Raw genomic sequence first — 26,190 nt, forward strand, 5'->3', positions numbered from 1 at the left:
TTGGACCAATACTGATACGTTAAAAAAATGACTAAATTTGGCCAATACCGATGTCAGTTTTGTGTCTGTTTTCTTTTTTTTTTCCAGACGTATGAAGTTTCACTCTTGTTTTTATTTTGTCAGTGTCACTCAGCCACTCCTTTCCTTCACCGCTCCACTCTTCCCTTTCTTTTTTTACCTTTTGTTTATGAACTTTGTTTTTACAGTAGTTTTATGTCCTGCTTTCTTCCCAGACATTTTGTTGCCACAGGAGCTCCACTGTAATCACAGCTGTAAGCTTTGTTGTTCAGAGCGCCAAAGTTCACTCCACAAAAATGTGAAGCGGCTTTGGGAGCCGAGGGACTGTCAAGCTGCGGTCTCGGACTGTGTCTGTGCTCCTGACGTTGCACATTGTCAGTGATGTTGAAATGCTGTGTTGGGAAATGTCCCAGAGCGACACATTCGTTGTTATTACAGGCTACATTGAGTAAACAATAATGCAGATTTTTTTCTACCAAATTAACGTCATTCTCGGCTTAAAGGTTCTTTAGAATTGGCGTCGTTTAACATGTGGTCCAAAGGAGAAAATTGAGTTTGAGAAAATTCTATATTTTCATGAATTTCTTCCGCTTCCAATTTCTATAAAAACTTAATGATACAAAATTACTGTTGGGTTTTTCACATTGTTTTATATAAATTTTGACATGACTTTAACAGTCGTAACAATCAAGACAAATCTGGAATTTGATTTGTTTTCTGTCTGTGGTGCTGCAGCATGGTTAGCATTCAGATGCTAATTTAGGCTAACGCCAATTAGCATAATTTGGACACAACAATAGTGAATAATCAAAACGATTTTTGTGGAAATTAACCCAGTGGGCAAAGAGTAGCGGCTTTGATATATCGGTGTTGTTAATGGAGATCGCTTGTGCATCAGCTTTACGGTCGTACCAGAAACAATAATATAAAGGTTCCGACTTGGGACTTTATGTAAAAAAAAAACATAATAATAAATTAATGAGTGTGGTAAAAAGAAAAAATGTATTAATTCCCTTTGTCACTTAATGCTGATTGCAACTTTGCATGTTCTAGAGCCTGTTTACTCCAGTCAATTATTAATTGATTAATAAAATAGTTGTTTAGTTTAATCATTGATTAATCATTGATTAATCATTGATTAATCATTGATTAATCCGATTAATCGGTTCAGCTTTAGTCAGTAATTAGAAACATTAAAAGGAACAACTGTTGGTTTTTTGGGTGCCTGCATGTTTTTGTCTTATATCTTAAATCTTTGTGGCTATAAAGGGATCGTGTTTCCACTCTGTATGTTGCTGGATAATCTGGGAGACCTTGGTGAGAATCCTGGTGTTCCTCTGAGATCAGAAGAGTTTTACAGGCAGCCATTTATCTTTGCATTCGTGCACACAAGTGAAGTGTGTGTGTGTGCAGAGTTTAGGCCGCTATTTAATGCCGTGGAAGTGTGTTTTGTCCCTTGCCCAGGCCCCTTCAGCCAGGAGCTAAATTCCAGACGAGCGAACAAAGGAGGCGGTCGTGTAGGGGATGGGGGGAGGTTTGGGGCACAGCGGCAGGGACCCAAGAAAGACGAGATATAGAGCAGAACCAGAAACCAGGTTTGTCAGTGTTAGGCCTAATAAACACAGAGCAACACACCCTCTCCGGTGTCTTTTTATGTACTTGTAATGCCATTGTGCAGCGTATCTTTCCTTTGTGAGTGTCTAGGCATAACAATATTGTTCTTGCTTGACTCTTTGTTGTTCCTGTTCCAGTTTGAAAAGGAATAATTGGACAATAAAGACACACGACTGCTGACAAAGCACAAGAGGAAGGTTTTCCCACAAGCTCATCTTCAAAGTAGCGCAGACAGCAGGAAAGCAGGAGGAGGCTTCGGTTTTTCTCCTCTGCTTTGTATTTCTCTCTTGTTCAGGTATAAAAGATGCATCAGGATTTTAATTATGCGGGCAGCATAAGACCAGATTAACCTTCGGGACTCCAGTTCCTGCAGAGCTATGAAAGACAAGAAGGACATGTTCATATTCTACATTTATTCTGACAAATGTTAATAACATCTTTTGATTAAATTGATACTAATTTATACAAGCCTACCACGATATAACCATTTCTTATCAGTCAATATCAATGATTATTGATTAGTTAGTTGTTTTAAATATATGAAATACAGCCAAACAACTAGTGTGAGCTTTCCTGTCTTATCGATGATTTTTTAAATTTTTAAGCAGTTACAAGACACAGTGACAAAACCTTAAACTGCTGCTGTGCAAGTTACTCAGCAAGTTGTTGCTAGGTAACCGAATTTGGGGAACTTGAACCTGCTTGTTACTCACTCGCTCTTTGGTTGCTAGGTAACCAAAGAGCGAGTTTGTTGATGACACTTTCATTAATATTCAGTGAATTTTCTATATACTGAACATATAGATGTGTTATCTATTGATATTGATTATGTCTATTGCGATATATATTGTCACTGATTCATTTTCCAGGTCCATTGAAAAAAGCAAAGTGAGGAATTTGAAAACAGAAAAAATTGATTCACCAATTTTAAATTGGTTATCCCAGCATCTTCCTCAGGTCTCTTCCTCTTCTGAAAATATCATCTCATCTTAAAATTCATCCAGCAATTAAATTCAACGAGAAAATTACCCAACACTTAGCTAAGTCGTGTTGTAAACAACTAAAAAATCCATTCAGCTGAACCTTTCTTGGGTTCCTTTCTTTTGCCTTTTCTCTTCCTCTACTTCAAACTGTCGTAGTTTTACTTCACTCCTGAGCGCAGCGCACAGTAGCGAGCTTCACAGCCAGACAGGCAGGAGTCAGAAATGTTTTCTTTTTTTTTTGTAAATAAAGAACATTTTAATGTTTCATGATATTTTTATTAATTTCAAACTGTGATTATGGTTAGTATAAGTGCACAAATGTGGGCTATATATATGTATTTCATATGACTTGCATTGTTTTAGCATTTGTTTGATGTAATTCTGAAGGTGTGGCACTTTTATTTTGTAGTGGCGCTGCTCCACCGTCAAAACATGTAGAGGAAACATTATGATTATAAATGAGGAAGTTTATTTCTAGAGATAAACAGTATCAGGATTTCTAGACCTGTGCCGCTCATGATGGCACAGATCACGAGCGGCATGATTATGATCTTGTTTATTTCTCTTCATTCATATGGAAGAGAAAATAATTTAAAATGTCTGACGCACCGTTCACACATTTTGGAGGTTTTAAAAACTTTTTCTAGACTTTCGGTCATAATTTACGTTGAGTCGTTGCACGTTTGGACAATTATTCCTTTTCTTTCTGGATGCTTGGCAGATTTTTGCTCTTACTTTTATACTTTTGGACTGTTGTGATGGGTAACCATGGCAACAATGTATTATTTTTTACAACTGGCAGCAGCTGATTAGCATCTCAAAAGCTCAAATTAAACCTGAATTGCAATCAGAGAAGTTGAAAAGGAGACTTAATGGACACAGTGAGAGAAGGAGGAAGTCAAAACCATTGCTTTTATTAATTATTTCCGATCATATCCCCTAATCTAGTGTCTCTCAGCCCAAATTTCTAACCATATGGTCAGATATTTAAAAAGAAGCAGCAGAAGCACAGGAGGACTGATTTTAAGGAAAAACAGTAAATGCTCCTAGTCCTGAATGAGGCATTTGAAAGCAGCTTTCCCCCCCCACACATTACTTTCTCGCAGCAGCATGAGCCGAGCATTGATTGGATCAATACCAGTGAGTCAACAGTTTCCTGGCTGCTTGCTAAGCTTCCGAGTTCTGCGTCGGAAACCATTCCCGGTTCCTAATTTCACCCCTAGATCTCCTCCGAGTCTTTAAGCAGCGACCCACAGATTAGATTTCACACTTAATGGACGGAGAATGTGAGAATAAAGAAGTGAAAACGCAGCAGAGGTAAACGAGTGGAGAGGAAGAGGGGTGATAGCGGAGCGATCTCAGTCGATGATTCTTCTTAAAGCTCACGAGCAGCTGATGCACCGTGCACTTAATTCAATTACACTCGTTCCCTGTGGACGTGGGTCTGTGTTTACAGCGGCGACCCATATCAATCTAAAGGCTCTGAGAAGAAAAACGGCCGGAGAATGGAGAGACGACGCAATAAACGTGTGGAGGAGGAGAGTTTCATCTCTCATTCTGGGCTTTTGTTGTAACCAAAATAACACCTGACCTCCTTTAAGTCAGCTATTCATCCATCTATCCATCCATCCATTCATCTGTCCTTCCTTCCTTCCTTCCTGTAAAATCAGCAGAGCTTCATCCAACGTTTAGTGTCACTTGGATAGGAAGCTTAAAGAAAGGTGAGCTCTCTGGACGTGATGTTAGCAAAGCTAGCTGTACAGAGACTCATATGTTGCATCTGCGATGAGAAATAGTTGCCACTCATGATCTGAATTATTGTGTTGAGGTGTTGACTGAGGTGTCGCATATATGGGACAACATTGTGGCCAAAGTCTACAATATAGTGATGTAACATTCACGAACGATCTGGTTCTTCTGGACGGATCTTTACTAAGTCCTATAGGACTGAAGCCTCACTGAGAGCCGTTCTTTGTTCTTGTGATGCTCTGCGTACACTGCAGTCGCTATTATTATTTTATTTAATGAAAATATATATAGATTTATGTAATTTGCAAATAAATAAAACAAGAACGTAAGAATGCAGAGCATGCTCGTTGCTCTTTGATTGTTTTCGTTACCTGTCATGGTGGCAGACAGGGTGAGAACCGTCACGGTCCTTCTGCTTGGCTACTTCTTGCTTTGCGCCTTGGACAGTGTTCATAGTTGAGCGTTGTTTACCGTTACTACATTGTCTTAATTGCTATGTCCAATGGTGCAGACAGTTGTGGTTTCTGACATGGGCGATATGGGCAACCGCCCAGGGCGTTATGTTTCAGGGATGGCAGGAGACCTCTGCGGATTGTGGCACAGAGATGGAAGCAAAGCAGAATGAAGAAGAGTTTGAATTGCTAATAATATTGGATAAATTTATTTCAGCTCTAAGTATTTAATATGTAGGTGGTTTATGGGAATGTGGATCTTTCAGATCAATTTGAGAAGCAATTTTGATAGGTACACTTAATTTTATTGTGTCATGTAGCACGGGGCGCTGGCCTCAGATTAGGTGGTCTGGACTACAACTCTGCTACGTGGCTCCTTGGTTGCATGTCCTCCTCCATCCACCTTCTTTCCATCCCCTTTCTGTTGGATTTCTTTCAAAATAAATGCCTGTAGTGGCAAAAAAAAGAAAAGAAGTGAAGTTCATGCTATGTTAGGACAAGAAATTAGATGTTTCCATCCCTGAAATTATGATGCACAGAATCACATATCTAAGTCTAAACTATGTTACAGAGAGTAAACACAATAAAAACATGCTTTATCTGTGGCGTTGTTCATTAAAATGGTACATTTCTGATGTATTAAAATTAAATACGATAGGTAAACTTAATGATATTGTATTGGTGATTAGGTAATGCATTCAGCAAGCACTTTTACTTTTAATACTTAAGTATTTTTAAAAGCCAGTACTTTTTTTACTTTTACTAGAGTACATTTTTGTCTGTGCATTTGTACTTTTACTAAAGTAAATTTTTTGAGTACTTTTGCCACCACTGCTTCACTGCTTTGTATTCTTGTTTGTTGTGTTTACTATAAATCACAATATTTTTTTACAAGTAAATAAAAAAATAAACTCCTAAATTGTGAAATATGATAGTAGAGGGGGAAACTACAGCCCTAGATTTTGACTGGTTGTCTGCCAGTTCGATTCCCGGTCAAACTGCCCTTGGGCAAGACACGCCCCTGATGATGTCATCAACCTTTGAGTGCATACTATAGAGGAAAACGGCTGCGTATGCAGAGTAAGAGGGGATGAATCAGTGTCAGGGTTGTTTTATTGATCAGGAAGCGGCAAATAAATGCATCCAGTTTGATTAAAGTGAAACAAAACCTGCAGAGAAATTAGTTAGTTTAGACTTTCTGATGTTTTCTTTTACAATTTGATAATAAAATAAGCATTTCACAGTAACCTTTTTGTTATTTAAGGTTTTGTTGTTTATTAATGGTTTCTTGTTTTCCTTTCAGCTGTTTAGAGAGGTACGCATCATGAAAACCCTGAACCATCCCAACATAGGTGGGTTTCTCTTCCAAAACCGATTCCGTTTCCATGGCGACAGTGGTCTTAACCTCTCGTCCTCTTGGTGTTGCAGTCCAGCTTTTCGAGGTGATTGAGACGGAGAAGACTCTTTACCTCGTCATGGAGTACGCCAGCGGAGGTGAACGGACGCTCCACCAACACCGCAATCGCCAGCTATTGAATTCTGCCCGTTAGATTCATCACTTCTCGGCTCTAAAGTCCAATTTGCTAATTAATTGAAGCCGGAAACTCAATTTTCATTAGAGAAAACTCGCCTGTGGGAATAGAATAATGGCCTTGCTGTTATATTTTCTCTGTTATCTTTTGTTTTGCTGATTTGTGAACTGCTAAAGCTGCACCAGCCTGGTTTAGGAGCCTTGTTGTTCTTTGAAAATGCTTTAATTTCATTGGCAAGCTTTGGAAATTGTTTGATTTCTGTACAAAATCCTTGATACTTAAAAGATAGATTGATAGATTAAAAGCCTGAATTTGGAAGACGATATCTACAGTTGAAACTACATATTTAAAGATGATAATATATATATTTCTCAGTGTTTCTGATGTTAAATAAGACCAAACGTTTCTTAGGTTAGTCAGAATTACTACAATTATTTCTGTTTGCTAAATGCAAACAATAATTTATATTTTTAAAAAGTCGCAGATATTTAACAAGAGATTCACCTGGCAAAAACCAGATTACGTTTGTCTTAATTTGCCAAACCCTAGAATTGAATGAGAGTGCACTTTCTTTTTTCTCCACAATGACAGTTTGAATGTTTTGTTTTTAATTTTTCTGCAGGCGAAGTGTTCGACTACCTCGTGGCTCATGGCAGAATGAAAGAGAAAGAGGCCAGAGCCAAATTCAGACAGGTCAGTTAAACAGCAAACCATGGTCTGCATCTTTTTCCTGGCTGGTAACGGAGGAGCTAAACTCTGCATTTCAATGTTCCTGTTGCAGAAAGACAAAAAAAAAAATCAGTTTTCTCCATTTATAAGTCTGGATAACAGAAGATTCAGTGTGGAAAGGTTTTTGATTTTTGCAGACTTTGTTCCTTATTCAGCTCCATGTCTTTGAGGATGGAAGGCCTCCTTACCATCACCCTAATCTTTAGCTCTGATCAGATTTAAGTCGGGCCTTTTGACTTAGTAATACTAACATTACTACTTCCTATCAAAATAATAAACCATTACTATAGTTTTTTTGATTTGGAAATTTTTAAACTCCAAATTTGTTGATGTTTTATATTAAAATTGTGAGAATATTTTAAGTCAGAATCAGTTATATTAGCAAAGTTTCTGCAAACAAGTAAGAAATTTTACTTTGGCTCCACTTTGCTCTCAATGAAGACATTTAAAAGAGAAATATATTTTAAAAATATTTGACTTTTTTTTCTTTCTTGGAAACTTTAATTTTTTTAAAATCAACTGAAGAGTCCAGGAAAATTATATTTTGAACTGGAAAATCTGCAGCAATCCTGTGATATTGAACTAAAATCTAAACTGGAGCTTATTGGTTTTACTTTAATTGTTTTGAAGTTACGTTTTATTGATTTATTAGTGCTAAATGAGCCTCTTGTTTTCTCTGTTTCTCCTCAGATTGTTTCTGCTGTTCACTACTGTCACCAGAAGAATATTGTTCACAGAGACTTGAAGGTCAGTTTAATGTCTTTTGTGATATTTTAGCTTATGTGTGACGGTAATTGGGATTTTTATATATATATATATTTTTTTTTACTTGCTACGTTGGTCATAGTCAATATGACTGCCTCAGCCTTACTTGACACCAGGTAAGGCTGGTGTCTTACTTGGTGCAAAATTAGAGAAATTTTGAAACTTGGTGTCATCAAGTAAGGCTGAGGCAGCAGAAGTAAGAAATAATTCCTGCAGGAAATTGAAAATTTGCATTAAACTCATAACTATACATTAGTTTGAAAAAGGTCAGCAATTTGTTGATTTTGTGTTCATTTCTGAGATTGTGGAATTGTAAAAAACTGGAGAGACTGATTGATGTAATCTGGCATTATACAGATAAAAACTGCTTTAATTTGACTGATAGAATAATAATTAGGCACGCAGCTGTTTCCTTGAAGGCTTTATTTATGTGTCTCTCTAGAGTCTAGAGGACCACGTAAAGCGTTATGATGGGCCAGATTTGGCCCCCTGGCCTTCAGTTTGACACATGTTCTCCAAGTTAGCTGAAGCTGGCAAAGTGACTATTGGGACGTTCCATCTCTGTTGTGTCCTGCAGGCGGAGAACCTGCTGCTCGACGCCGACTCCAACATTAAAATCGCCGACTTCGGCTTCAGCAATGAGTTCACTGAAGGCAACAAGCTGGACACCTTCTGCGGGTCGCCGCCTTACGCCGCGCCGGAGCTTTTCCAGGGGAAGAAGTACGACGGCCCAGAGGTGGACATCTGGAGCCTGGGTGTTATCCTGTACACGCTGGTCAGCGGGTCGCTGCCGTTCGACGGCCAGAACCTAAAGGTACGCCCAAACTTTATCTGAATCTAGAGGATAAACATCTAAATTCATGGAGTCTCATATGTTTGCGTTTTTATGCTCAGGAACTGCGGGAGCGGGTTTTACGAGGGAAGTACCGCGTTCCCTTCTACATGTCCACAGACTGTGAGGGAATCCTGCGCCGCTTCCTGGTCCTGAACCCCGCCAAGCGCTGCTCCCTGGAGGTAAACAGGAAACTTTGATCAACCAATCGAGTTTATTTGAACAGCAACAAGGCAGTTCAAAGTGCTTTACATCATAAAAGCATAAAAATGCAAAGTCATAGAACAAACACACAGTCAACAACTGAAGCATCACAATCAATTTGTAGCAAATTGATCCAGTCAGCAGGAAGAGAGAGGGGTGTACATACTTTAGCTGTCTGTAACTAATTTTTATTATGGGCCATTTCAACATCATTAATGTTCTCAAAGGGCAGCATTATTTATTATTTACGGCTGTCGACATTAACGCGTCAGATCATGCGATTAATACAAAATTTTAACATGTTAAAATTACATAATGCAGATTAATTGAACTACTTATTTTGCCCAAAGAGCCTCTCTCCAGACCAGGGGTAGATAGTTCGCAGCAGATCGTTATGGACAACGAACAGCAGTGGAAGATGAAAGTTTTCCGCAACAAAAGTTGAAAAGTTTTACTATATTTGAGCTTATGTACAACAGTAGTTGTGACTTTCTTTCTTACTCACTATGTTGATCGCCAGTATGACTGCCTCAGCCTTACTTGACGTCAAGTAAGGTTGAGGCAGCAGAAGTAAGAAATACTGCCATCTGCAGGTTGGAGTTAGTCATATGAACCCAGCGTCTCTGCTGTCGTTCAATAGGAAATGAATGAAGAGTTTCTAAATTGAAGTTTAAAACAAAATGGCTTCCTTTAAACCTTCCTGAATATAAAAACCTGGAAAACTGAGAATCTTCAGACATGTTTAGTTTGAGACAATAAAAGATTTTATGAAGGGGCGGGGCAACCAAGAACTATAAAATAAAATGTGTCTGAACAAATTTGCTACTACTTGTACATGTTTAGTGGAGTAAATTTCCCTTAGTTGCTGTTTGGTACTGGGAGGCTACATTACCTGCTTTCTGCTACAAAAACCAGATAATTGGTTGCATTTTAATTGATTGGAGTGGCGTAGAAGGGGGGGCTTAATCTTTTTTAGTAAAACCCTTTTTCTCTGTCTGGCCATCAGCAAATAATGAAAGATAAGTGGATAAATGTTGGTTACGAAGGCGCCGAGCTGAAGCCCCACGTTGAGCCTGAGGAGGACTTCAGCGACAGCGGCCGCATCGGTGAGTTTTACTTCTATTAGCCTTGGTGTCGCAAGGTGATAAAATGGGTTTTTGCACATTTTATCACCTTTCATCACAGCCAGGTTGTTTTTAATGCTTAAACCTTTTAGAAATATATCTCAGTAGATGTTTTTGATTAGAAAACAGCTGAGAAACAAGGAAATTAGAGAAATTTTGAAACAGAAGGTGAGGAATGAACCTGAGACCAAGAAGAAACTTTTGATTTTCATCTTTCGTTCAGTTTTTTTTCGCTGACTGAGAGATTTTGGTTGCAGCTTTAAACGAAGAACTGCATCCTCAGAGATTCATTTCTGTTTCTGATTTCTTGCAGATGTGATTGTGGGGATGGGATTCGACAGAGAGGAGGTTCGAGAGTCTCTGGTTAAATATAAATACAACGAGATCACTGCCATGTACCTGCTGCTGGGACGCAAGACAGAGGTGGAGTGTTTCTCTATTCTTTTTTTTGTCTTCTTTGGCTATTAAAATCAGTAAAATGTATTAATTATGCCATCATGATCACATCTTCTGCAGCATTGTGTTAGTCTAATAGTAGACATGATGGCATTTCTTTAAAAATTTTGTTTGTTTTGGAGGGAAAAGGTATTTAAATCTGCTTGAAACTCGATTGATTTTGTATTTAACTTTTAAAAAAATAGTTTTAAGTTTTATTCTGTGCATTTTATCTACAGTAAATATGTTTGACTACCTACTAGATTCTGTACTGTAAAGTCAATCACAAACATTTATGTTGTTTTTTAACAATTTGAGTAGTTTGTCAAGTGAATTTTTATATTAACAATTATTTTCATCCCTGGTAAAGCAAGAAAAATAAGTAAGCATAATGTAGAAAGCTATAGTGAGATTCAGATTCAGTTTGATTCAGAATTAAATAAACATTGCTATTGTTAATAGTTAATATATACTCCATTAAATAAATAAATGTCCCTATGAAAAAAAAAGAAAAAATACTTTTCTTTTAATGGGGACTTTATTTTTTTAATCAGTTTTATTTATTTCCTAATGGTATTTTATTTTGTGACACTTTTATTTCAAGCATTTTTATTTTATGTTCTTATACTCAAATGAGGGGGAGGAGTTTAACACAAAGTTTGACAAAAGAAATAATGAAATAGATACATAAATACACCATGAAATAATAAATAAATCTTGAAATAAATAAATAAAGCATATTGACAAAAGACATAAAATAATATTATTTATTCATACTTATTTTGTTTTTATTTCATGTAGACATTTATTAGTTTCCATATTTATTACTTATTAATTAATAGCAATTAATAAATTCAACAAAATCAAATTATTTTTTGTGTAAAATTTTTCTGCCAATGTTTTTACACCTCTTCCTCAGGTGGCCAATAAATACAGTGAATAATGTGCATTATAATGCAGTTGATCTCTAATTATTGTGTAGACAATGTTTAGAAATGTCAACATTCTTCATTTTATTATTATTTTGATTGGAGATCATTTGAATTAGAAGAGAGACCCTATCGCTCATCTTCTGTATCTAGAAATGCGACTTTACCGCCTTTAAAGGCAGCGTTTCTATGGTTACATGACCTGGACCTGCTCTAATGTAGTGAAAGAAGATCATCCATGCTCATGTTGTCGTTTTGCCTTTCAGACGGACGGTACCGAGTCTCGGTCGGCCAGCAGCCTGAGTCTCGCTCGCGTCCGGCCCAGCGCCATCACCAACGGGATGAGCAAACACTCCACCTCCTCTTCCTCCTCTGGCGCTCAGTCTTCCTCCTCCAGTCACAAGCCTCAGCGAAGCGCCTCCACGTACCACCGCCAGAGACGACACTCCGACTTCTGTAAGCCTAACAGTTTTTGATTCTTTAAGGCAGGCGTGTCCAACTCATTTTCATTTTGGTGACTTAAAGATCATGAATGTTTTCAAAAACCAATTTGTAAACTGTCTGCATTTGAGGAATATTGAATATCTTGTTACATTGATCAGTCCCCAGATTTTTTGATTGTTTTCGTGATTATTTTTCGCAATCAAAAACAATGTGTGATTGTGGTAATAATTTAAAAATATTCTCAGGAAATGTAGTGATATTTAAACTGTAATTGTGATTCGTTTTTACTTGTCATGTTGGTTGCAGTCAGTATGGCTGCCTCGGTCTTACTTGGTATCAGGAAAGGCGGAGGTACCTGGGTCAAATATAAATATATTTGCAAGAATTATTTTGATATTTGAGCCTCTCTATGATGACAATTGTGTCTTTTTTTTACTCATCATAATGATGAGCAATATGGCAGCAGAAGTAAGAAATACTGCCACCTGCAGGTTGGAGTTGGTCATTTAAACACAATGTCTGAAAATGTTTGCATAAAATTTGCAATAAACTCATAATTATACTTTAGCTTGAAAAAGTGTAGCGATCTGTTGATTTTTGCGTGAATCTCCACGAAAATAAGCAAATGATTGTTACAATTTGGCACCATTTAAATAAAAACTGTTTCTATTTGATTGATAAAATAATATTTAAGGACTCAGCTGTTATCTTGAAGCGTTTATTTACATGTCTCACTGGAGGACAGAGGGACATGTTAAGGCGTCCCGGATTTGGCCCCTGGGCCTTGAGTTTGAATGTGTTTTAAGGTGATATTTGTAGGTAAACTGTTTCGGTTTTCGTCCGTTAGGTGGTCCAGCTGCTCCGGGGTCGGCTCACCCCAAACGAAGCCCCAGCGGCGTGGGCGAGGCCGCGGCCCTCAAAGAAGAGCGGCTCTCTGTACGCAAGCCTAGCGGCTCCACTGTGGGCTCCCGCAGCATCCCAACCCCGTCCAGTCCCATGGTTAGCTCCGCCCACAACCCAAATAAAGCAGAGATCCCCGACAGACGCAAGGAGGTCAATTCGACTGTGGTAAGGCCTCATAATTCAGTTTTCTCAGATTACAGCAGACCAACCGAGGAACAAAACTATTTTAGAGGAGATTTACTCATTTGGAGGTTTATCAATGAATGAATATATATCAGTTTAGCCTGAGATTTACTCCTGGATATTTTGCACAGCAGAGGTTTGCAACCATTACTCTAGAAAGCAGCAGCCTGCAGACTCTCAGATAAACCCTAAGGAGATATTTTCTGGCTTTGCTTAACTGGATTAATCGGATTAATCGATTTGTTATAAAAACCACATGAGCGGATGGGTGAATTTCTTTAGGTATCTGATACTGAAAAGATACATCCTGGTAAGCTCTGCTGATCTCATCAATGTCCATTAGAACTAGAGCTGAAGTGATTAAGCTTGATTAATTGATTATTGAAATAATTGTCAACCAATTTAGTAACTTATTAATTGCTAACTGGAGCATATGGACTCAAAATTAAACCATTTGCTGAGAAAACAACACAATCAGAGCAGTAATTAAATCAAAACTGTACAAAGATATTTTGCACTTAAGATAAAAAAAGCCTTGGGCTTTTTAAAAAAATTTGCTTTACCTTGTTCATATTCTTTTAAAATAAAATCTCCCATTTTGCCTGTTTTGCCACCCAATTATCACAGGTCAACCCTGCACTGTATTGATGTTTGTCCTGCAGAAAGAGCTAAATATTTCTGCCTCAGTGAAAAAATGAAAAAGCTTATTAATTGATTAATCGTCAGAAAAATTGATTACTGAAATAATAGTTAGTTATTGCCGGACCTAACAGGTTCATATTTGTGAAATTTGTTGTTTATACTTTCTTCCAGAATAACATCCCTGCCAGTGCCATGACTCGCAGGAACACGTACGTGTGTACGGACCGATCCAGCGCCGACAGACCATCTCTGCTGCAAAACGGCAAAGAAAACAGGTAAAACCTTCGGCCTCCCGGTGCATTCATTGATTCTCTCTGGGTACTCCAGCTTTTTCCTGCTGTTCAAACATTCAGTGAATTTTGTGAGACTGGATTCGTGGATTCCATTTTGTTTGTTAAACTCTGTTTACGTTTTCTGGCCATTTTGTTCGTCTGTATCCATTCTACAGCCAGCTTGGGATCATTTCTCTTACCGAGACATCCAAGTTCCAACTATTTAGCTCATGGGTGTCCAAAGTACGGCGCAGGGGCTATTTGTGGCCCTTGGACTGATTTTGTGCGGCACCCACCTGCAATTAGTTACAAATTTGACCTGTCCAGTACACATGTTTGATGCCGATGGAGAGTTTGTACTTGTCCTGAGGGTAAAAATCATTAACAACATATTTTTCTTAGAATTAAAACATTTTAAGTACAGCACAAAGTATCTGTATTTTTATAAACAAGCTTTTATAATAAATAGAACCATGTTGATCCAGAGACCTTTACTGAAAAGCCGACTTTGCTGCACCCAAATCAGCTGTTATCCAATTAATTAAACTTGTCTAAATACTGGTAGGAGTTTTGAAAGAAAGTGACCCAGATCCAGTTCTTATTCTGAGAATAAATTTGTTCAATCTAAATACTGTACTGTTTTTTTACTTTTATTCTATCCACTTTCTGTGTTGAGAGCTTAAATATTTGACTTGTTGAACTAATAAAGGATTAACTTATCTTAATTGATTACAAACTCTGCAATTAATTCAGTTAAAAACTTGAATTCAGTCCCTTCGCTATAGTAATGTGACAGAGTTCACCTAATTATATTTATAGCTCATATTTTTAGCTGAATCATTTTCCTCATTGCTGCAATACTGACTGAATTTTGAGTTTAGCTGTAAGATTAGTGTTTATTAGTCATATTTAGAGGAGGATAATCTTCTCTTTCTGATAGCGGTGGGAGGAATGGAAAATCACTTTAAGCCAATAAGAGAGCATGTCTGAGTTTTTCTTTCTGTCTTCCTCCACCACTTGCTGTTGGATTCGGGTATTACACAGAAACCACAGCCTTTTTGTCTTGGTTTTACGATTCATCGGGTGATGTTGGAGGAAGTGTGACAGAAAGAGGAAATGTGAAGGGAAAGGAGTCGAGCAGCAGAGAGCAGCCGGACGTGTCCTAACGTGACCCTGTTGCTGTCCCAGAGACCTCGTCAATGTGACGCCGCGCCACGTGGCGGGTCCATCACGCGCCGCACCGATCGCAAACACATCCTCACTGGCACATTTAGATCGGAGACAGATACTTAGAGACCTAAAAATGTTTGACTATATTTGTGCAGTGGAATAAAACATGTTATTTACAATAAAAACTGCAAATAACAATAGAAATACTGACGATTAATAGATTAATCAGATAAAAACATTCCCATATCCTGCATTCAGTTATCAACTTAAGCATAGTTTATATAACATTAAAAAATAAAAATAATTCAATTCTTTCTTCAAATAAGAAAAATATTTTATTGCCTAAAATTCAACAACAGCATTCTTTAGTGAGCCGTTGGTCATTTTCAGCAAAGGATGCATCAGCTGTTCTTGTCACAATAACAAATTTTGCTGGACAATAAATTGTCCCAGAAGTTTTTACGATAAACGATAATATTGTTTTGAGAGCATTTTGAAGTAATGGCAAAACATTTTCAAAGATGTTGTGCCAATAAACATCTTTAAATTCTAATGAGCATTTAACACTGGAACTTTAAAACATTTTAAATATCCAAAATAAATAAACCAAACAACTAAATGAAGTCTCTGTAAACAAAATTGTCTTTCAGAAAAATGGATAGTTGAGACCAAAACACCAGAGTGAAAACTTCTGTCATCCAGTTTTTGGTAGAAAAATGGAGTGAAATGACTGGATTTGTTTTAATTTATCATGTGATTAATTGATTTAATTTGACAGGCAGATAAAAATAATGTTTCCAATGTCAACATGTGAAAAGCTCCGACCTTTCTGCTTGATTTTACATTAATACAGTGTTGGGCTGATCTGTACGTTATTTTTGGGATTAACAGATTAATAATTGGATAAAAAAGGTGCTTAATAGGAAATTATTTTTAACAGAATTGGGTAAAAGATATTTACAGACAAAGGAGATTTTCCTTCTTATCTGAATATGTTCTTTCAATAAGTGGCCTTTTCTTTGAGTCTGTGGAAGCCAGTTTCTAAATTTGTTGACAATTATTTCAGTAAACAATTAATCACGATTAATCGTTTCATCCCTAACTGAAGCAGAAAAGTTTAGCTCTTTCTGCAGGGCTAAACATGAATTTGGTGTAGGGCTGATCTGTAATAACTGGATGACAAAAAAGGTTCATAATAGGAGATTTTAAACAGAATTTGAACCACGTGAAACCAGGTCACTTGAGGAGTTCTGGGTAGTTACTGGTTAAATGCAAAATATGTATATTTTTATTTGGCATCTGTATACTCCAGTTAACAATTAATCAATTACTAAATTAGTTGATGATTATTTCAATAAATGATTAATCACAATTAATCGTTTCTAGCTCTAATGGTTGCTTATGAAGTCAGCAGGGCTTTCCAGGACATTTCTGTGCAGTGGCAGCTACAAAGAGGAATTTATCCATCAACTCGTGGTTTCCATGACGCCTCAGAGTGATTCCTGTCCGCCTTGGTTCTCTTCATATGCCGGCTCCATGTTGCCTCACATATGTCTCAGACTTTTTGTTGCAGCTGTTCAGATTACGACTAAGCACAACTGAAGGGCAGATTTGGACTCAAAGAAGAGGAAAAGTCAGATTTATGCCTCATGTGATGTCACCAGATGAAGTGAAACTTTTATTTTTTTTTTTTTAGAAAGGATAAACTTCATCACCATTCAGCTTTAATTTCCATTAAAATAGACAAACAAGCTGGAAAACTAGCAGTTGTTATAAGTTAGAAATTATATCAACTTTCAGTTTAGAAGTTGACGCGTCTCCTTTAAATCAGCCGCCCTGCTAGTTTTCTGCAGCTTTATTTTTCTTTTGTGCTTGTTGGTCATCACCAGCCGGCGTTTCATTGACGTTAAACGATTTTGCTCTGCAGCGGCTGCTCTCATTCTTAACTCGTCTAATGGGTCTGCCGCGCTTGCACTGTGTGTGAGGGTGTTATCTAGAGCGTTATGAAAAGCAGCCTGAGGCCACCAATGAGCCACGGAGTGTGTGTTCGTGTGTGTTTGTGTGTGATAAAGTGTTGACTGACAGGAAGGAAATTAGATGTGAATAAACGAGGGGATGCAGGAGCTCTAAAGAAAGAAATTATAAAGGTTACGATTTCTACAAATCTTGTCTTTCATTATTAATAATAGTATTAATGTTTATTTACTTCTCTTTTAACTCAGATACCAGACAGTCAGACTCGATTAGCTCTGCCTTTATGTTCATGCATATCTGAATGTTTTGGGTTTTAATGAGCCTCTTAAAGTGATGACAGCTGCCTTTGTCAATGACTATTGCATATTTCATGACATTTAATTAAATAGTTTGTATTTTTTTAAATTTAAAAATAAAAAACAAAACAGCCCAAAAAATTTTTTATATTAAATCTAGTCTAAAAACTCGCCTCTTTAGAGATGCTTTTGAAACATGATAACTGGAACATTGACCAACATATTTGATGTGTATTTGCTTGATGATTTTGACAAAATGTTATGTTTATTTCTTTTATGTGTAATATTATACAGTCACCAGTTAGTTGTAATGTTAAGTAGAAACTATATGATGCTTTTATGGTGTAAAGCATTTTGAACCGCCTTGTTGCTGAAATGTGCGATACAAACAAACTTGATTCCTCCTGCTCTTGTGTTTCTTGCAGCACCTTATCCCACCGCCTGCCGCCGGCCTCGCCCTCCTCCCACAGCATCGCCGGCGCCTCCGGCGTCTCGTCCGCCACGCTGTCATCCCGTCTCTCCAGAGGATCCACGGTGAGGAGCACTTTCCACGGGGGTCAGATCAGAGACCGCCGGCCTCCGTCTCACGCCCCGCCGGTGTCCCCGACGCTCTCTCACGACGCCAGCCCGCTGCCCCACGTCAGGAGCCGGGCCCCATCCAACCTGCTCAGCAAGATCACCTCCAAGCTGACCCGCAAGTAAGAGGAGATGCTGAGGTTCAAAGTAGAAAACATTAGGTAGAGAGCATCTGATTTTAGAGTCACCCCTTCAGACCTGACGTCCACTGGAATGGACAAGATGTGTGTCAGGGTTTAAATCAATGGAAAAATAGGGATTTCGTCATTTGAATGATTCTAGTTTCTCATTGACCAGTATTGGTCATTGGCATCAGAGAATATATTGCAAAACTATAAAACTGTACCAATTATTTTTGGTCCAGTTTCTAGTGCAAATATTTTAGTTCACTTGAAATAAGACAAAACTAACTTACAAGTAACTTCTCAGCAAGAAATAGGAGTTTGGTTTAAGTCGGGCGTCTTTCATTAGCAGATCATAGCATGAAGTCATGCCACTGACATCCAGCAACATTTTACTCAGAAACCCACTTGGGTTAAAAAATTTTTCTTTTTACTGCTGGAAATGAACCAAAAACAATTTATAGACCAATAAAATAGAAATGAATTGGCTCAAAAAGTTAAATAAATGTAAACATTAAGGCAAATTTCATACAAATGTTGGTTCTGGTAGAAAAGAAAATGTAACTTGTTCACTTGTTCAACGTAGTGTTGTTCAGTTAAAGGAGAAAAAATTCACAGTAATATAATTTGTGTTTATTAATGGAGAGAAAAAAACAAATTTTGGTCCCTGAGAAATTTCATCTTGGGGATTTTGGCTGTCAGTGCAAAAAGTTTGGACACCATTGTGGTAAGTCAGTAATTCATTAATATTGATGAAAAATTACCAGTTCCATTGGAAGATTATTCCACTAAAAACATGGGCAAAATATCTGGTTATAAGTCAAACAATCTGCCAATGGAACTTTTTCATCAATATATAGGAATTATTGACTTAAAGTAATCTGCTATTTCTTACTGAAAAGTTATTTTTGTTAGTTTTGTCTTATTTCAAGTGTACTACAATATTAGCACTAGAAATTAGACTAAAACTACTTGGTAAGATTTTGAGTTTTTGCAGTGTACGAGCATTGATCTGAAACTAGAAAAGAGGAGGAGGAAGTGTCTATTCACCATCAAAAATGTAAGTTTAAGTTCATGGCAGCCTTATGAAATCGCTCTTGTAATTTTAAATACTTAGTGATAGTATTTGAAGTTATTTTGAAAATATTTTTCATCATTACATTTTAGGATTTTTGTCAGTCGAGTGTCCATCTCAGTGGACATCAGGACTGGGGTATATTAGCCAATGTTTAATTATTTAGTGTTATTGTGTAACGAAAAAAGTATCTGCAAGCATTTTACAGTTTGTTTGTGGTTTCAAAATTTATTTATTTTTATTTCACGTTTTATTTTTTATGTTTTTATGAGTAAAAATGCTGACTTTCTTGAACTGCTTGTAATTTTTTACTTTTTTCATGCTCTAGCAGAGTAAAAATTGGTTTTGTTTTTTTGCTCTGTTGATAAAAATGAAGTCTGAAGGGGTTAAAATTAACTTTTTTCAGAATCTTTTATATTTTTAACAGTTGAATTTTGTTCATTATTTCTGCAGTAACAGCACTTTTTATAGGTTGAATTTATTTTTAAACCTCAACACAAAGGTCATACAGCTAACTTGCTGCCTCTTTCAGTCCTTTCCTTAACCAGTACTAACCTACCAGCCTTCCTTTAAACCAGAACAAGTCAAATCCTGCCCACATTAATGCAAGACCTGGGTCTAATAGTAGTATAGCAAATCTTAAATATGTAACCTGCTCAAATTCTCGATTCCATCTTGATCTAAATGCAGAAAAATTTGCTTAGTTGAATTAATTAAATATTAGGATTTAACAGTGTGTAGTAAAATGTGTAAAAACCTTGAATTTAAATAATCTTTACACCTGAAATGGTTTGAAAAATCCTATAAATATTTTTTCCTTGAGAGAAAAACACATTTTTTTCAAACAAGCAAATTTATTTTTGTAATTTCAATTTGCATAATTGTACTGATATCCCATAATTCATGTAAACTGTGACATGGATAGAATTTGATAAAACATTTTTATTTCTATCAGTTGACCCAGGTCTGCAGCTCAGATTGACTTACTGTATGTTTCTTATGGTCTGCTGTTCTTGGCTGCTTATTGTTGCTTTATCTGTTTGATTTCTTTAACAACTTTGGCCTTTTCTTACCAATCACACCTGCCAATCTTCTACCCTTTCTTGGCATTCTGTTTAAATTGTATTCTTCTACCTTTGCTTCCTACTTTGTCATTCTTTTATCCCTTTCACTTTTCTTTTCTTTCTTTCTTTCTGCCTCTAACCTCCCGTTCCTCTCATCTTCTCTTCCTCTTGCCTCGCAGGGTCACTCTTGACCCTTCTAAACGTCCGAGCTCAAACAAGTCCATGTCGGGCTGCACCCTCCCGCAGGGGACAAAAACAGTTAGTAAGTTTTCTTCCTTTCCCATGTTTTCTGGCTGCATCTGTCTGTCTGCCTGCCCCACCCTCCAGTGCCTCCGTCGTCCTCCCCTCTCCCTCCATCAGCTGTCCGTCGCAGCTTGCTGTTCAGCGGTGCAAACCTTGACCTGAGGTAAAGCTGCTTTACATGCAGGAAGTGTAATCCCTGCTTTAGTTCAGCTAAAGCTAGTTCTGGGCGATTGAAATATTTCCAATAATTGAATATTTAATTTTTGGAAAATTAGGGTATTTTTTTCACCATAGTTTCCCAGGGCGGCCATCTTCTTTGACAAGCATAGGGGTGGGCGATATGGACTTATAAATTTACCACAATATTTTGTGTTAATATTGTGATAAGGACAAAAATGATGATGAAAAACAATTGATTACTTCCTTGTTAGGTAACTGTATGGCTGTGACTGCACGGCTCCACAAACATAAATAATGTTTTTGGAAAAACATTCCCATTTGAAATCTGCTTCTTTCGGGCGCCACTTTCTTAAAGAAGTGTGATTTATTTCACTAAACCTCAAAATTTAGCTGCATATTTTCAAGTTTACTGATATTTACTGATGCTCTAGTTTAGCAAACAGTGGAGAAAATAGTAAAAGTAGCATTTACAATGTCAGTTTCTTAAATTTTTTAACATCATGAATTAAATGCTTTTTAAAATACATAATCAGCAGTTATTCTGTGTAGTGTTGTGGTATTTCCAAGCTGTGTTGTCGCTTCTCGATGTCATTTATTCAGTCATGTTTCTTTATGTTGTTAATCTTTGGAAATGTTCATTAATCCCAGTTTATTCACCTTTAATGTGACTCAGTGTTTGAGTTCTTTATTCTGCGTTCAAGGCACGCTCTGACTTTTCATTCCCGTTTTTTTCTGAGAGAACTTGATTTTTAGTTGTTTCTTCTTGTACAACAGCTTCACCTCAGAGGTGTCTGTCTGTCTCTGTGTCTCTCTGTCTGTCTGCGTCTCCGCTGGCTCGGCTTCATGCTGCGCTGAAATGTTGCTTGGGCTGCAGCGCCGCCATCAGCTTACAAGAAAAAAACCTAGGACAGTAATGTTTTCTTTTTTTACATGGGTTAGGCTTTCTTCTGACTAAGTGATGGATCTAAGTGTTGAGTCAGAACAGGCTTAAAGTTGATCAGGAGACAGAAACGACTGAACTGCTCTAGTCTGAGTCAGAAACGGCATAATGTGTTTAGATATTGCCAGGGAAACCAGAGGGACGAGAACCAACTTACCAACTTACTGATGCAGAGAATTTCAAAGTGGAGCTTGATCACAGATAAATTGTGCTGTGATCTTTTTATGTTTTTTCCCCCTATTTTCTCAGTTTTTCCTGTATTTTTCTTATTGTTTTTCATTTCCTTCATTTTTTTTTACCCAATTTTCCTTTTTCCTAATACTCTTTTTCTTTTGTTTCCCTTTTTTCCCCCTTCTCCTCTTTATTTCTTTTGCTCTGTTTTCTTTTATTTTCCCCTTATTTCCCTTTTTCTTTCTTTCTTCTTTTATCCCTTTTTTCTTTATTTTCTCTTTTTTCCATTTTCTTTTACCATTTTTTCTTGTGTTCCCTGATTTTTCTCTTGTTTTCCTTTTTATTCCCCTCTTTTTTCCAAATGTGGCTTCAACTAGATGAATAATCTTTGCAGAGTTTTGGAGTGAACCAGGTCTGTTTGGTTCATATTTCAGGTTTCAGCATATGGTGAATGTTCCAGTGTAGCTTGTAATTTTATGTAGAGATGGTGACTTTTAAAGCACTTTATCCATTCAAGGTGTGATATTTCCTTTATTTATTGGTCCAATATTATGGACTCTCTCTTATTTCCACATGTGTTTAGCATATAGAAAAGCTAATTTCAACTTCATTTAACTTTTTATCTCTTTTATATGTACTTGATTTTTTTGGTTTGATGTTTCTTTGTTAGGCTTCAGATTTTTCTCACTTTAGATTTTATTTTTCAAAAAACCCTAATAACTCCAGAAAGTGACAGTTTTCTGGAGCCTTTAAACATGTGTGCCTCAGTGGGGAAGTTTGGGGAAGTATTTGCATCTGTAGCTCTTCAGCCTTGAACCTGTGACATTTAGAGCGTGCAGCATATGTCTGCGCTCTCTGCAGCAGCAGATGCCTGTAAGAGTCGTCTGAGTCTGTAGCAGTCATCCTGACTTACTGACCCGGCATCACTGCTGCTTTAAATCAGGATTAGTTACATAACCAGGATTTATCCTTCTGTTAAACACGGATCACACACACACACCTCTTCCTTAAGACACATGAGGCTGTCTGGTGACACCATTAGCTTCTCCGTCTCTCTTTTTTTCCTTTTCTACTTTTTTATTTAACTTGTTAGAGGCAACTTTTATTACAACTACTTTGTACTTTCTTTTTAACCACTTAGAAGACTTAGATCTAGCATTTTGTTTTTACTTTTTTAGGATAATAGAGAACATAAATGCATCTTTTCAAATATCAGTTTGAGGAAAAAGCAAGAATCTTCTGATTTCTATCACCTTGATGTTACAAGTTTGTAGAAAATCTTCCCTGTTTATTTGCTGCAGTTATTTAGATTACACAGTTATTGATCATTGATTATTTAGGCAGAGAGTCTTCATGAACACATTGTCTGGGTTTTATTTTGATTTAGTGACACAGTGCAGAGACGAGGCAGTTATTGCTGTTATTAGAAAACAGCAGCTGATTAAAAAGAAAAACCTTTGCGCCAACTAACTTTAAAAAATACAAATTATTTTAAGAAAATTAAGCAAACATTTGCGCCATCTAGTGATCATATATGGAAAATGCAGGCTTGTTTGTAACTTGCTTATTTTCTTCTTTTAATCTGTAAAGTTAACTACACTGGTTACAAAAGAGGATTTTCTAAAGAACTTAAACTTGAAGAAATATTTATATTTACATATTTATATTTTATCATCATAATACAATGGTACATTTTCTTTTATCACACTAACAAACACCAAATTTATTCAGTCTATTTGTCAGATAAAATCTCTTAAGATTTTTACTATTTAGATTCATGGTTGATTAATTTCCAGTCAATATCTTTACTTGCACATTCTCAAGCTTGTATTTCGATCAATATTAGAACTTTGTATTGACCTCAATAGATACTTAATTGTCTGAATTTGGACATTTTGTTCCGGGAGTGACTTATAATATAACAGACAAAACAAAAAATAATCAACATCAAAACACACTTAACCATAGACAAAGTAAAGACAGAAACAACAACTTCCGCTCTAGTTCATTGCTTCTCTGCATGGTATTTAATTATGTGGTAATTTATGAAAATGCAATTGATTAAGATGACTACTATCCATCTTAGTATCTGCATTTATGCCTAACCCTAACCCCACCTGTTACATGTTTATCCCTAACCCAGGGGTCTGCAACCTTCGGCTCTTTGAACTTCCCACAATGACTCTTAATAGCTTTTGTTTAAAAAATGTAACAAAATTAGTCCATATTTTTAAATATACAGAGAACAGCAACTGGAGGTTTTACACAGTTTTTAATTATTTCCACTGGATTTTCACAAAGAATGTTTTCCCACCTGATAGTCCGGTAAGCTTGGTTTGCTTTGGGACCAAAATTGGAACATTTATTACATTTCCAGCTGCTGCTTTTCACACTGTAGTTTGTCAAATGGACTAAACCATTTGAAAAACCTGTTTCCTTCCTCGGCTGTGAGGGCGCTGCACCAAGATCCACTGAAGGAAGTAACACAAAAACCTTTGAAAAAGACACTGAGCGCAACCACCTTCTTGTAAATAAGTGTAAATAAAAATGGAGTAGCATCAGAGCGGTTGTAGGAGTTTTTTTTGTCTTTGGCTAAAGACCCCAAGTAATTTCTCCTGCTAGAACTGGATTAGCTTGTTTGTTTTCGTTGTTTCGTTGTTTACCCAGAATGCCCTGCACTTTAGTCTGCTTTCTGCTTTTGGAGTGGTCTCTGGTCCAATTGGCATCATTTGACATTTGCGGCTCTAAAAGAGATTTATTTGGCTGTTCTCCGAGCAAAATGGCTCTTTTGGTTGCAAAGATTGCAGGCCCCTGGTCTTACCCAACCTTAACCAAAACTTAATTCACATTCTTCCTCTAAACTGAACAAGCGTTCAGTTTAGAACCCTTACAAGCGAAATAGGGGGCTACCACAGTAGCACCAACCTTTGGTCCCCATAGACATAAAGGTCTTCAGGGAGTCGGTGAATGTATTGGGTGGTTGGCCCAATATGTAGCAAAAACAAGTACACACACACACACACACACTAACTTAAAGATGATGTTCCTTTGTTACAGTATAAACTCCATCCCACTCCATCCAAACTTCTCACCTGCTACATGTTGTTGTTTCTCCTTCATCCTGTGTTTCAGAGCAGCGGAGGGCTCTGATAATTCATCTGTGCTTTAAGGGTCCGAGTTGTTCTGTGTTATAAAGGAGGTTTAGAGGACATTGGTATGTGTTGAATTGATAATATTTGGTTGGTTCCTAATGGATCGTTTTGTTCTTCTTCTTCTTGAGGGTCACAGACCAACCTGAGAGAATCAGCAGATCTCCGGTCACAAGGTGAGTGCAGTGAATCTTGTCTGTCTTACAGATAATTGTTAAAATCTTCATGTTTGAAATCGATTTGGGTAAAGTTGGTTTCCAGTTTAAAATCTAACAAGCTGCATTTCCAATGCATATGTACTCAAACCTTTTGTCAGCTTTGCGCTAATTTTGAAAAAACACAATTTCGCAATTGCAGAGTTTCCATTACATGAGAAAAGTAATTAAAATCACATGTGAATAAGTTGCACATGTGAATGATGCATTGAAAAGCATCATCCTCCAACTGCTTCCAGTTTTCTTCTTCGTCTTCTTTGTGTTTTGCACCGGTTGTAACATCCAGTTGTTGATCACGTGACCCGTGATGCACAAAAAGGTGTTGCCACTGCAGTTTTGCAAATTAAACCAATTTCTATATGGCCAAGAAAAACCCACCTCATCCTCATTCCTTTTCCCCTTTTTTACTTTGTTTTTTTACATTTTTTTGCCAGTTTTTGCTTTTTTCCTATTTTTTTCCTTTTTTCTTTTCTTTTGGCAATTTTCTCTTTTCCCACTTTTTTCCATTCTCTACTTTTTTTCTATTCTAGTCTGTTTTCCATTTTTTCCTCTTAATTGTTTTTGTAAGTTTTCACTTTTTTCTCTAATCCCTTTTCTCCTGCTATCCTCCTTTTCTTTTTCCGTTTTCCTTTTTCTGACATTTTCCAGTTTCTTCCTTGTTTCTCCATCTTTGTAATTGAAACATTCATTCCTGTGAGATGCTGCTCACAGGAATCCAGCAGGATTACATCTGTTACATGTTTCCTGTACATCTGTGGCTGGTAGTTTGTAGTTTATCTTACTGAAGCTCTCATTTGCTCCTCTCAGCCTCAGCCTCTCCAGCCCAGTGTCAGGGTAAAAGCAGCAGGTAAAACAGTGGCAGGTCAATGTAATCTATGCAGACTATGAAGTAGAGCGTGTTGTGATAGAACTAAGATAAATGTTTACATCTTATTTGTACCTTAGAAGGGTTTTAAAATGTGTGGGCTTTTTTGTTTTAATATTATTGTAGATGAACTGTTGTAAATTTGCATTTATTTTATCTTGATGTTCTGATGGGTATAAACTGTGATTACATCACATTTAAAGGTCACATTTGTCTATTATAAACTTTTTTTTCAATTTTAAAGTGACAAATATGCAATACAATTTAACTGAGAAGCTATCTGATTTGTCAAAATAGGCAGAACTGAGCAGACTAAAATCTCATTATCTAAGAGTGATTT

At 37.0% G+C, this 26,190-nt stretch overlaps 1 protein-coding gene across 4 annotated transcripts in view; it reads left to right on the plus strand.

The window, feature by feature from the left end:
* Nucleotides 1-26,190, plus strand: part of mark4b (MAP/microtubule affinity-regulating kinase 4b) — a 58,612-nt gene that overhangs the window by 27,548 nt on the left and 4,874 nt on the right. The window contains exons 4-17 of one of the 4 annotated variants that reach the window (XM_027999449.1): nucleotides 6,120-6,168; nucleotides 6,245-6,310; nucleotides 6,971-7,041; nucleotides 7,768-7,824; nucleotides 8,420-8,656; nucleotides 8,737-8,856; nucleotides 9,885-9,984; nucleotides 10,316-10,425; nucleotides 11,633-11,822; nucleotides 12,658-12,878; nucleotides 13,710-13,813; nucleotides 17,676-17,948; nucleotides 20,267-20,349; nucleotides 24,910-24,946. In XM_027999449.1, coding sequence (XP_027855250.1) covers nucleotides 6,120-6,168; nucleotides 6,245-6,310; nucleotides 6,971-7,041; nucleotides 7,768-7,824; nucleotides 8,420-8,656; nucleotides 8,737-8,856; nucleotides 9,885-9,984; nucleotides 10,316-10,425; nucleotides 11,633-11,822; nucleotides 12,658-12,878; nucleotides 13,710-13,813; nucleotides 17,676-17,948; nucleotides 20,267-20,349; nucleotides 24,910-24,946 — 1,718 coding nt within the window. Of the gene's footprint in view, nucleotides 1-6,119; nucleotides 6,169-6,244; nucleotides 6,311-6,970; nucleotides 7,042-7,767; nucleotides 7,825-8,419; nucleotides 8,657-8,736; nucleotides 8,857-9,884; nucleotides 9,985-10,315; nucleotides 10,426-11,632; nucleotides 11,823-12,657; nucleotides 12,879-13,709; nucleotides 13,814-17,675; nucleotides 17,949-20,266; nucleotides 20,350-24,901; nucleotides 24,947-26,190 lie in introns of all 4 variants that reach the window. The other 3 variants (XM_027999452.1, XM_027999450.1, XM_027999453.1) reach the window with 3 other exon arrangements.

This window comes from Xiphophorus couchianus, chromosome 18 (assembly GCF_001444195.1).
Source record: "Xiphophorus couchianus chromosome 18, X_couchianus-1.0, whole genome shotgun sequence".
Taxonomy (NCBI): domain Eukaryota; kingdom Metazoa; phylum Chordata; class Actinopteri; order Cyprinodontiformes; family Poeciliidae; genus Xiphophorus; species Xiphophorus couchianus.